The sequence below is a fragment of the Macaca mulatta genome, chromosome 8 (genome assembly GCF_049350105.2).
Source record: "Macaca mulatta isolate MMU2019108-1 chromosome 8, T2T-MMU8v2.0, whole genome shotgun sequence".
In the NCBI taxonomy this organism is placed as follows: Eukaryota; Metazoa; Chordata; class Mammalia; order Primates; family Cercopithecidae; genus Macaca; species Macaca mulatta.
Window position 1 is genome coordinate 41,892,103 of NC_133413.1, and position 13,094 is coordinate 41,905,196.

Consider the following 13,094-nt stretch of genomic DNA (forward strand, 5'->3'; position numbering starts at 1 on the left):
GAATCTGGAGGGCATTACGTGAAGCAGAATAAGCCAGGTTCAGAAAGAAAAATATTACCTGATCTCATTTATATGGAGAGTCTAAAAAATTCAAACTCATAGAAGCAGAGAGTAGAATGATGGCTTTCAAGGGCTACGAGTGGGGAAATGGGAGATGATGGTTAAAGAGAATAAAGTTTCAGTTAGAAGTAATAAGTTCTGGAGAGTTTTTGCACACAAGTTGAGTGTAGGTAGTAATGTTTTATACTTGAAAATTGCTAAGAAATTAGATCTCAAGTATTCTCAACCTCAAAAAAGGTAAGTATTTGAAGTGATGGATATGTTAATTAGCTTAATCATTTCATGATCTATACATATCTAAAAATATGTAGCAAACTGTTAACATATATAATTTTTTCTGTCAATTAGACCTTTATATAACTGGAAGGAGAGGAATATAATTAAATAAAGATATAAAGACAAATAAAAACACATATTATTTAAAACAAGCAGTCTTATAATAGAAATATATTAAGAATTCCTGAGATATATCAAAATTAGCTCCAGATAGAAGCACAGAAATGTAGGGAGGACTAAAGAGCACCAGAATTGGTAAATTTTGGTTAAATTAAAATGAATACTGGCTTTATAAAAAATAGTAATACTTCATGGAGATGTAAAAATATACAGGTTTGTGATGTGTAAAAAAATAATGAAGGGGAAGCAGAGGGTAAAGGGAGTTAGAGATTTAAGGATCTAAAAACATATGGTAATTGGTAGTAGGAATAATTTGTAATAGATTCAATTACTCAAGAGTTGATATGTTAACATACAGAACTACTAAAAGAAGAGTAAAAGAATGTATCACAAAGAATTTAATTGAGGAATAATGTGTAATATAAATTAGTAGATTCAATCAGATACAGGCAATGAAGAAAAAAGAGGAATATAAAACAAAAGATCAAACAGAAAAAATAATGTTTCCGAAATCACATGAAAATTTAAACAATCAAGAAGAGTAAGCACACCTTAAAACTGAAGGACAAGTTTGGTTATAAACACCTGTTATAAAGTCATAGTAGTTAAAACTATGACATTTGGATAGATAAATAGACAGGGTTTAAGAATGAGCATTTACATAAAGAGAAGAGAACAAAGAATCCAGAGACTCCTTTATATACAGTCATTTAATTTATAAAAAAGATTACATTACAGTGGAGTGAAGAAATATCATTTTTTTTATTGTGCTGGGTCCACTGGATGCTAATTTGAAAGAAAAATAATTGCCAAAGCATCTATGATGAGGAAAAAGGTGAAAAGGCTTTATATTTAGGCTATCAAGATTTATCATAAACAGACAAATAGACCAAAAAGTTTAATCAAGAGCCTGGAAACAGATAAAACCATATATAAATGTATAATATATAACCATCGTCACACAGAAGACATGTACAGAAAGACAGAAGATTCGATAAAGCTCTTGAAACATTTGAAAAATCATACAGAAAAACTAAATTGGTTGTCTACCTTACAGCATATTCAAAAGCCAATTTCTGTTTCAACAAAGACCCGAATGTGAAAGGCAAAACTAAAAATATTTTAGAGGATTATATAAGATTTAGTCATGGTCTTTGAATAAGAAAGGATTTCTTATACAAGATACAAATATAACTTACCATAATGGAAGAATTATCTTTGCCAAATACCATAAGTGTGAAAACACAGGGAGAGAAAAGGTCAGATTAGAAATATCTTTTGACAAAGAACAAATGTCTTACACAGGCACTTCACAGGGGAGAAATTCCATATGGCTAACTGCTGTATTTAAAAAGTTAGAGAAATTATTTACAGTTGGAGAAATACATATTAAATCACAGTAGGACATAAGTATATAATTATAAACTTAAAACTTAAAACATCTACCACTATTAATAGAATATATAATTCAGAGGGGTGTGTAAATTAGTATAATGCTTTGGAGGAAATGTATGGTAATTATGAAAATGCATGTAGCTTAACCCATCAGTATGCTATTAGTCATATGTGCTACAAAATATTGTGCATATGTCCAAAATAATATATATTTTAATATAACCAAACTAGACAGAAACAAAATGTTCAACATAAGATGATATAAATTGTTGTATAATCAGGAAATTGGATGCTATACAGTAATAAAAATGAATAAATTGGAATTCTTGCAACAACATTGAAAAACCTCACAAACATTATTTTGAGTGACTGAAACTAGAAAAATCATTATAATTCATTTATTTAGAGCTAGAAAACAGACAAAACGAAACCACATTAGCTAGGATAATAAATCATAAATAAAATCAGGAAAATGGATATCACAACAATCCAGAAAAGTAGTGAGAAGGACTGAGGGGCTATTACAGGAAATGATAAACAGCACAACTTCTTGAGTGCAGTCAATATATGTGTAAAGTCAGAGGGTTACATAAATATTCACTTCATGACACTTACTTAACTGCATAAACATATTTTATATTTTAATTTATGCCAATTATGCAATGAACATTAAAAATTTTTAAAGATAATTGACAGTGATTTTGTGACAGAAAGGAGACCTATTTCCCAGTTTCCATTGCCACTCTTGATATTGAAATGACTGATGAACAATAATAATTTTCAAATACAGGACTACACTGTAAATAATGGGGTAATAAACTGGCCCATAGGTCAAATCCAGCTGATAGACGGTTTTTGAAAATAGAGTGGTTTTGCAAAATAACCACACCCATCATTTGCAAACTGTTTATGGCTGCTTTTACAACAGCAGGTAGTTGCAAGAGAGTATATAAAGCTCAGAGTCTAAAATATTTACTATCTCCCCTTTGCCAAAATATTTCCTGATTCTATTATATTATAGGGTTAATGGGAATGATCAAAGCAATAGAAACAAAGGCTGGTACCACAGCCGAAAGAGTGAGCAGGTGAAGCTGTGCAAAGTAAGATGGATTCTCAATCAGAACCATACCTTAAGAATAGGTGGTTTAATGTCCTCTGGTCATTAGCATGAGAACACATTATTTAAGACAATAGTGCCCAGCATCAGAACACATTGATGTGAGCCTTTAAATGAAAGGAATAGAGCTAGAAATTTCCTCTCCAAGTTGCTGATAGAAACGAAAAAAAAAAAAAAAAAATCAGTACCTGCTTCTATCATCTCAGCATTTGTTTCATCCCAGAATTTATATTTTGAAACCTAATCACCAATGTGATGGTTTTAGGAGGTGGTACTTTAGGGAGATGATCAGGTCACAAGGCTGGAACCCTTCTGAATGGAATTCGTGTCCTTGTGAAAGACACCTCAGAGAATTGACCTGCTCCTTCCACTGTGTGAGGGCACAGCATGGAGCAGCCATTCAGAACCAGGAAATGAGCCTTCACCAGACACTGAATCTGCCAGTGCCTCAATCTTGGACTTCCCAGTGTCTAGAACTATAAGAAATAAATCTCTTTTGTTTATAAGCTACCCAGTCTATGGTATTAATATTTTGTTACAGCAGCCCAAACAGACTAAGACACCTGCCGTACACAGACCCTGGACAAAAGGATGCTACCCCATACCGACCGAGGCAGAAATAGCATCACGTGCAGAAATGAAAACCCTAAACTATATCTCAGGCAGACGGGAAATGGATTCCAAGCAGCCCTATTATCACTGAAATCCTGAACTCATAAAGTGTAAACTTTTGACCCAGTTAATTGTCGTGGCAGGAACCAAGTAGAAGCATCCAGAAAACCACTCCCAAAGAGAGGCCTCCACAACACAAAAAAGATTAGAGGATGGTAGAAAATAAGGTTCACTCAAAGGAGCTCATCAGCGATGGTTCCAAACATATGGAAAAGTCCAAAGCTTGAAAGCTGGGAGAAATCATGTAGAAAAATAGCAATAATCAAGTAAACTGTGAAACTTAAGAATAAAGAAGTTTTAATGTTGAAATGGATAAAAGACAGAGATAAAAAGCTATAAAATATTTACAAAGCACAAATATGTCACTGTATACAGAAATCCTAACCATGAAAAACAGTCATTGAAAAATATTCTTGAAGAGTAGACTAGACATACATAAAGAGTGAAATGGAAATCTTCCAGAATAAAGCACAAAATCAGGAATAACAGGAAATGTGAATGAGTACATAGAAATATGTGATAGATAAGTGAGTCAAAAACGGCTAACTTTAGAGAACAAAATAATGATTCACTAAAATTTATATTAAGGGGTCCCAATGTATATTCAGTAGCATCCCAGAAAAGGTTACTAGAGTGAGAAAAAGAAACAATTAAACTTAAAAATTGATGAGACTCTCCATAATTTATGCAAGGATGTTAATTCTCAAAGTGAAAATTCAGAGTCCTGAGAGATATAAACAAAAAGAGATCAATGACTAGCACGTCATAGACAAACCACAGCATCTTAAAAGATATCAGAAGTACACATTGGCTTTGGTGTTACTCTAAATATCCTACTAATCTGGATCTCTTCTCAGGTTTCTCAAGAATACCTTGTGCAGTGTCATAAAATTGGTTCCTGGTGTCCTTATTTTGTATATTTGAAAGCCCTCGGAGATGGTCATGTTGCTAGGAAAAGATACAGTTTGGTGCTAGCTCTGCACACAGTCCAGACCTCATTGTCTTTTGAAAGTAAATATTGCTATCACCCTGAGCATCTATAAACTGTTGACCATGCCTGAAACTAACTAGTTACCAGGATACTCTGGGTAGGGACTGACAGGGCTTGAGGTAGACCAATAACAGTAGCCACTAAAGGCTTCAGTACTCCACCAGCGTGGGCAGCCCAACAACACTTTATGTTGTCCCATCCCATAATATTATACACCTTATTCTTATCTGATGCAGGTAAAATGTAAAAACAATGAAAGCTTTGAATTTTACTTTTATTATACATTTGGTTATTCATTTCTAAAATGTCTGATTTGTAATATTCTATTTCTTGCTGCTTATTGACATTTTACAATAATGTTTTGAATGCTTTTGAGCCAAGAGTTTTTTGGCAACTGCTCTTGAATTTACAAATATCTGGTGATTCTCTGATGACGGCTTTGTAATTACTTTCTAATTTTATTATGCTAGTCATTGAGGATATGGTTACTATTCAAAATATTTTTTTATTTTAGTGTGTGATTTTTTTTCTTAAGTATCTTTTCACCGCTTGTGTGCAAGAAAATAACGACATTATTTGTAAGGTACACAGTATGTGATTCATCCATTACATCACCATAAATTGTACTGTATATTCTATACATTTTTTCTAATAGAAAAAAGAGATTAAGAAATCTACTGTTATGGCTATATTTTAATTCAGATATTCTTATATGTCTAATTACACTTTACATATTTTGATCTATATTAAACATTTATAAATACTGTTATCTGTGATGCAGAAAGTAAGTTCAGAGGATCCCTTATTACTGGTCACTGACTTGCTCTCAGTCTCATCACTTGGCATTCTAAAGTAACAGCTGTTGGTGAGATTCTACCTGGGTTTGCTCTACGTATTTCTTGCAGAAGGCAGCACTTTTTTTTCTTCAGAAAAAAGTAATTTTGAGTCTTTTTTTAATGGTATTTCTTCAAACTAGTACCGTCCATCTTATAAATAGAAAACATTTTCCAAAATTTATGATGTATAAAAAGATTGTAGCTATGGATTCTAGAAATGATACGGATTATTTTTTATTTTTGTATTGATTTGGTAACTTCACTTGCAGGATTCTGCTTTTGATAATTTGTAGAAGTCTGTTCTTATCACTTGAAGAATCATTTCAATTTTCACTTTTCTTTATTTCTCTGTATATTGTGCTTGTTTTCCCCAAATTCATCAACTGATCTGAGATTGAATTTGGCTAATTACAAATTTTATTTAATTTTAAGTCCTTAATAAGTTGTGATAAAGTATGTAAACTAATTAAAAAATGTGTCATGATTCACAACATCCAGCAATCTGCTATGTTCTTTGAAATATACCTTGAATATAAGAGAACTTAAAAACAAGCCATATATATTTTTTATGAGAGATAGAAAATTATCAAAATTCATCCTCTATGAAACCTCTTGGATAACCAAATAAAAATCTGGTGCTACTGGGAACAAGAAAGAGGGGCACATACACTCTGAATTCAAGTTCTAGGTACGTGTCATATAGGCTTAAATCATATGGTAAGGAACGAATGAATGGCAAGTAGCTAGAAATATTTTCAAATGCAAAATTACATTTTGGACAATTTCAAACAAAAATTATAAGTAGAACAAAGAGAATTGATAGAATAATGATGATTACCTACTTTTGCATTAAATTTGCAGTGTATGGTTTCCCTTCAATTACAATTTTGTAGGATACCTGGCAGGAGAGCACAGTAAAAATACAAAGAAAATGAGAAAAATGTTAGAAAGGATAACCACCATTTTACATTCATGATAATTACATTCTAAAACACATTCATTTAATAAAAGGAGAAAAAATTAGAATTCAATGCTGATTTATTTGAATGGCATTTGACTCTAGATTTCATAATCAAAATAATGAATAAAATAATGTATATACTTTCTTATTTTTTCATTTTGAAATGTGTGTGTTGATTTTATGTCCTGCAACTTTATTGAATTCATCTGTTTGATCTAACAGTTTTATGGTGGAGTCTGGGGTTTTCTATATATGGGATCATGTCATGTGCTAATAAAGATATTTTACTTCCTTCTGATTTTGGATACTGTTTATATCTTTTTCTCTGTCCTTGATATCAGTACTATGTTGAGAGTGGGAATCCTTGTCTTGCACCACATCTTAAAGAAAAAGCTTTGGTCAGGCGCAGCGGTTCACACCTATAATCCCAGCACTTTGGGAGGCTGAGGCAGGCGGATCATGAGGTCAGGAGTTTGAGACCAGCCTGACCAACATGGTGAAACCCCGTCTCTACAAAAATATAGAAAAAATTAGCCCGGCGTGGTGGCGGGTACCTGTAATCCCAGATACTCGGGGGGCTGAGGCAGGGGAATTTCTTGAACCCTGGAGGCGGAGGTTGCAGTGAGCCAAGATGGCGCCATTGCGCTCCAGCCTGGGCAACCGGGTGAGGTTCCGTTAAAAAAAAAAAAAAAAAAAGAGGTTTTAGTTCCTTTCCACTAATTATGATGTTGACTATGGGTTTTTCATAACTGTCCTTAATTATATTCAGTTACCTTCCTTCTACACCTAAACTGTTGAGTGTTTTTAATCAAGAAAGGATGTTAGACTTTGTGGAGTACTTTTTCCTGTTCTCCTGGTGTCTTCATATCCACATGCGTCTATGCTCAGATTACTTGTTCTTTACAAGGACACCAGTTATATGATATTAGAGCCCATTCTATTCTAGTAAACTCATTTTAATTTAATTACCTCTTTATGAGTCTGCCTCCAAATATGCTTACGTTCTGAGGCATCAGGGGTTAGGACTTCAAGAAATAAACTCTGTTTTGGATTTGGGACAATTGTTCTGAAGATTCAACTTTTTAAAGTCATTTCTCAGTTAAAATATGTTTACTATTACCTCTTCTTCTTTTTCCCCCTATTTCAGGAATGCCAATCACTCTATGCTTAAGCTTCTAATTCTGTCCTTTTCTCTTAGCCTTTCATATGTTGCATTTCATTTCTTTAGGTGTCTCTGTTCTACTTTAAATCCCTGACTTTTATATTTTCATACTGCATTTTCCACTTTTAGAAGTTGCATTGTTATTTTTAAAATCTAGTAATTTTAGGTTGAATGTTCTTATGGCTTTTAGTCTTTATTAACTGTAATAATTTAAAATATATATTTTCATATTACTTTTATAGTGTTTGTTGAATTAGCATAATAGCCTCATTGCTTTAAAAAATACTATTAATTCGTTTCTTTATATCTGGCACTGTTCTAGGCAAGAAGAATACAGATATTAACAAAATAGACAATTTTTTTTCTCATGAATTTGACAGTTGAAAATGGGCATTTTTTTTTTACTTATTGCAAATCACTATCTTATAACAATCAAGTAATTCTTGTTTGAAATACTTGTCTCCAAATAGATTCTCTGCTTATTTTCTAATATGATTAACATCCCCATAATTCTTTTACATTAAAAATCTTTCATAAAAGCCTCACTGCTTATTTTCTATTTAAATGATTTGTTTTATTAATACATATGCATTCATTTAAAAATGTTTTATATACCATCTTAAGCTATAATGTCTGTATTAGGATGACAAATGGATACATGCTAAGGAAATATTTGCATTTAAATTACCAAGCATCTGCTAAACCAAAAAAGAAAAAAATTGATGTCTCAAGAAACCACATTCCACTTCAGAAATGGATTCTAGAACTTAGTGAAAATGACAAGAAGCTTTTAAATTCTAATTTTAAAAAGAGAATAATAATTCTGAACTAAAATAATCTAAAATAACATAAAGAGTCCCAATCATTAACATATTTCAATCAGGGCTAAAAAATCATTAATATAACATCACTAATTCAAGTGATCATCATCCCATATAAGCAAGCCGAGGCTTACTTCGCAACAATGACAAAAAAATTCCTCCAAATACAGCCTGAACGGTGAGTGAGAACAGAATCTCTAGAACAATCAAGCCAATGATTATTCAAAGACATCCAAGAGGAAGACAGATTCAGAAAATGGACTTGGGGCTTTGATATCCAGCATCACTGCACCATTATTTCTGTGAAACATTGTTGATCCTGGTTCATTTACAAAAGGACTTTTCCTTTCAGGGAAAATTGGGCATAAATAAAAATTGGGTATAAATATAAAATTCAACAGGTGTGCATGAATGGAAAATGGCAGATTAACTTCTTAGAAATAAAATATTTACATGATTTTTAATTTGTAAATAATGGTAGTGATTCATTACCTGCGATTCAATTTCTTCCTTTATTATTGACCGTATTTTCTCCGGAACTGTAATTTGCACAGGTAAACTATCAAAATCTGCAAAATGTGCAAAATGTTTTATTAGAACAATACCCATCATTTCAGAGCTTCTTTTATGAGTTTTTCATCTATATCTCTAATCTCTATTCTATACGCTGCTTCTCAGTTTTATTATCTTCCCATTTCTTTCTAAAATTACAAGGAGGTTTTTTTTGTGGCTTTTTAAATGTTTTTATTTTTTATTTTATTTTTTATTTTTTTTGAGACGAAGTCTCTGTCGCCCAGGCTGGAGTGCAGTGGCACAATCTCCCTTCACTGCAACCTCAGCCTCCCGGATTCAAGCGATTCCCCTGCCTCAGCCTCCCGAGCAGCTGGCACTACAGGCACGCACCACCACCCCTGGCTAATTTTTTATATTTTTAGTAGGAGGGGGGGTTTCACTGTGTTAGCCAGGATGGTCTCGATCTCCTGACCTCGTGATCCGCCTTCCTCGGCCTCCCAAAGTGCTGGGATTACAGGCGTGAGCCACCGCGCCCAGCCATATTTTTTTTTTTTTTTTAAAAAAGAAGTAGGTATATTGCTTTAGGAGTATTGCCCTGTAGGTAGGATCTGGTAACCTTGGGTCAATAGGTTCAAGCCCCTCACTCTGGACTCTTCAGCTAGAGAGTACAGAAGTTGGGTCTCAACCTTCACTGTCGTGAAAAATGCAAAGCAGGATCTGAAACTACAATTTTGGAGCATCCTCTTAAGGCCTGGGACCTCCCATCTTTCCTAGGTTTCCAGGACGTGTGGGAGAGCCCTTATTCTCTATGGATTTTGGTTGGGGAAGGCGGCAATGTCGGGGATGAGCTTGGAGTTGCCGAGTTGGAAACCTCACAGGAAAGCATCCTCCCAGGGATGTCCAGTGTAACTTGGAGGCAAAGGGGGAGTAGCGCCGAGGGTCCCAAAAGGCTAAAGAAGGAGTTTTTCTACTTACTACTGTCCATCCACAGCCCGCCGAGCCCGCTGAGCAGAAACAGGACGCGCCACATGGCTTGAAGTCCTGGGTCCCAGCCGGAATAATGGCAGTTGGTGGTTACAGGGCTGTTGGGAGCGCGAGATGACGCCCCGGCTACGCAGCTGGAAGAGGCAGGAGGCTGGGAGAGCCCAGGTGGGCTGAGGTTGGGTGCGGTGCGCTGTGGAACATGCGAACTCCCGGGCCCTGCCTCTTGCAGGATAAGCACTCCAGGGGACGTGATGCCTAATTAAGGCAACAACGACAACAAAATCACTTCCAACAGCTGAGGAACAAGAAGATTCATAAACACTTCTTAAGTAAAATTTTAATTGAATGTATATAAACACGTATCAGGAGCTCGAGACCGGTTTCCCCAACATGGAGAAACCCCGTCCCTACTAAAAATACAAAAAAAAAAAAATAATAATAATAATAACTGGGCGTGGTGGCAGGCACCTGTAATCCCAGCTACTCGGGAAGCTGAGGCAGGAGAATAGCTTGAACCTGGGAGGCGGAGGTTGCAGTGAGCAGAGATCCTACCACTGCACTCCAGCCTGGGCGACAGAGCGAAACTCCGTCAAAACAAAACAAAACAAAAAATGAAAAAGTATATAATAAATCATAGGTTCACAGGTCAATTAATATTCAAGTGAAAAAAAAAAAAAAAACAGTGTAATTAGTACCACGACGAAGAAATGAAAAAAAGAACCACCCAAATCCCCAGATTCCCACTTCACAACCACGACTTCTAAACAACCAAAGATAAGTTTTGTCTGTTTTCGAACTTTTTGCAAGTAGAAACAATCACTGTGTACTCTTTCATTGGGTATTTTTTTTAGATGAACAGAAAATTCTTTAAAAGATACAAATTTCCTTTTTCTGTTTAATTTTTTACTTTTTATTCTTTAAGTTCTAGGGTACATGCACACAACGTGCAGATTTGTTACATATGTATACATGTGCCATGTTGGTTTGCTGCACCCATTAACTCATCATTTACATTAGGTGTATCTCCTAATGCTATCCCTCTCCGCTTCCCCCATCCGACGACAGACCCCTGTATGTGGTGTTCCCCGCCCTGTGTCCAAGTGTTCTCATTGTTCAATTCCCACCTGTGAGTGACAACATGCGGTGTTTGGTTTTCTGTCCTTGCCATAGTTTGCTCAGAATTATGGTTTCCAGCTTCATCCATGTCCCTACAAAGGACATGAACTCATCCTTTTTGGTTCTTTTAATCGGATGATTGTAAGGTTCATACAAAGCAATAGTTCTGTTTTATCCTCACCGGTGTATATTACAGATTCAATAAATATAACACCATTTGTTTTTCCATTTTACTATTAATGAATATTTGGTTTGTTTATTGTTCCAGCTATTAACAATAATATTTAGCTACAAATATTCTTCTACATGCCTTTTGGTGTAATAAGTAAGGATTTCTACTGGGTATATTTCTGGAGTGAAGTTGTCGCATCACAGGGTATGTGTTGGTAGATACTTCCGACAAGTTTTCTAAGACTGTACTAATTTATGCTCCCACCAGAAGTGTATGAAAATTCCACTTCCTACACATCAATGCCTACGCTTGTTTTCCTCCTCTCTCTGTCCTTCATTTTAGTTATTTCCGTTTCAATTTTCATTTTCATGGTGGTTAATGAACTTCAGCACAATTTGATCTGTTTATTGCTAATTTATGTAGCTTCTTTGGTAAGAGCCTTTTTGAGACTTCAGTCTGATTTCTCATTAGGTAGCCTTGTCTCTTTTTAACTGAATGTACAATCTGTTGATGAAGTTAAGATGTGATTCCTTTGTTGGATATAATGATTGCAAATATCTTGTGTACCAGGGCTTGCTTTTTCACTTTTAATAGAGTTTTGTAGATATAAATTAGTCTTATTCAGAAATTTTATTTTATTCCAAATGTGATGAGGTTTTCAATGGTACCTATTTTATCACAGATGTTGAATTTTATCAAATGCCTTTTCTGCATAAATGATGTGATCATATAGTTTTCTCCATTTTTTGTTAATATGATAAAATTATCGATTTTCCAGTGTTAAACTTGCACTCTTGGAATATACCATATTTGGCCATGATGTCCCACCCTTTTACATTTTGTGGGTTTGATTTTCTACTATTTTGTTTTGCATTTTTGCATTCATATTAGTAAAGATATTTCTCTGTAATGTTCTTTCATTGTAATGAACTTACCAATTTTTGTTTCAGAGACATGCTGCCCTCATAAAAGAAATTAAGAATTGTTATCTCTTCCTTTACTCTTTGAAATAGTGTAATGCTGTGAATATTTATTATTTTAGTGTTTCTTAGCATTTAGAAATACAGTGACTATGACCTGGAGTTTTCTTTGTGAGAAGACTTATTTACTTTTTTAATCATGCTTTGAGAAAGCCATGTTTCTGAAGGAATTTGTCCGTTTATTCAGGGTTGTTAAATTATTGACAAAAGTTGTTCTTAATACCTTCCTCTCCTCTAGCAACTTTTTAAGTTCTATAGCACTTGCCGACATCTCTCTTCTTTCATTCTAAATATTGACAATTTGTGATGTTTCTCTTTATGCGGGGTAAATAGTTCTTGGAATTTATCATTTTTATTAAGTTTTACAGGAACTCAATTTTGGATTTCTTTACTTTTTCTATTGTATATTTTCTGCTTTGTTGATTTTTGTTCTTGTGTTCTTTTCCTTTTTTCTACTTTGGGCGTAATGTTCTTTTTCTAGCTTCTACGGTTGGAAGTTTATATTATTTATTTTAAACATTTCTTCTTTGTAACCTATGTCTTTAAACTAATCTCCACCTATTTCCAAATTTCTATCTATTCATTGCTTTAACTTCACCATTGTATGCTTATACTTTATTTTGATATACTTTACTTTCATTAATATTCAATTCTAAATGTTTTCTACTTTTCTTCATGATTTTTTTTTTGCCCCACATGTTTAGTGGTGTTATTTAAATGCCACATATTTGAGCATGTCTTACTTTTTTTATTGATGTCTAACTCAATCCAATTGTGATCATAGATTGTATCCTAAATAATTTCAAGCCATTGCAATTCACTAAGAGAAAATTCATTGCCCATTAGATGGCTCATTACATTGAATGTTTCGAATTAATGCAAACTGTAAAAGAATGCAGACTATTTAGTTGTGGATTA

At 34.1% G+C, this 13,094-nt stretch overlaps 1 protein-coding gene across 4 annotated transcripts in view; it reads right to left on the minus strand.

The window, feature by feature from the left end:
- The window catches only part of ADAM2 (ADAM metallopeptidase domain 2), a 122,626-nt gene extending 112,428 nt beyond the window's left edge, over nucleotides 1–10,198 (minus strand). For all 4 annotated transcript variants that reach the window (XM_077943531.1, XM_077943529.1, XM_077943530.1 and 1 more), the window contains exons 1-3: nucleotides 9,900–10,198; nucleotides 8,904–8,980; nucleotides 6,310–6,365 (exon numbers count right to left, since the gene is read on the minus strand). In XM_077943531.1, coding sequence (XP_077799657.1) covers nucleotides 6,310–6,365; nucleotides 8,904–8,980; nucleotides 9,900–9,954 — 188 coding nt within the window. In that variant the 5' untranslated portion in view covers nucleotides 9,955–10,198. The remainder of the gene's footprint in view (nucleotides 1–6,309; nucleotides 6,366–8,903; nucleotides 8,981–9,899) is intronic.
- Between the last annotated feature and the right edge of the window lie 2,896 nt (nucleotides 10,199–13,094).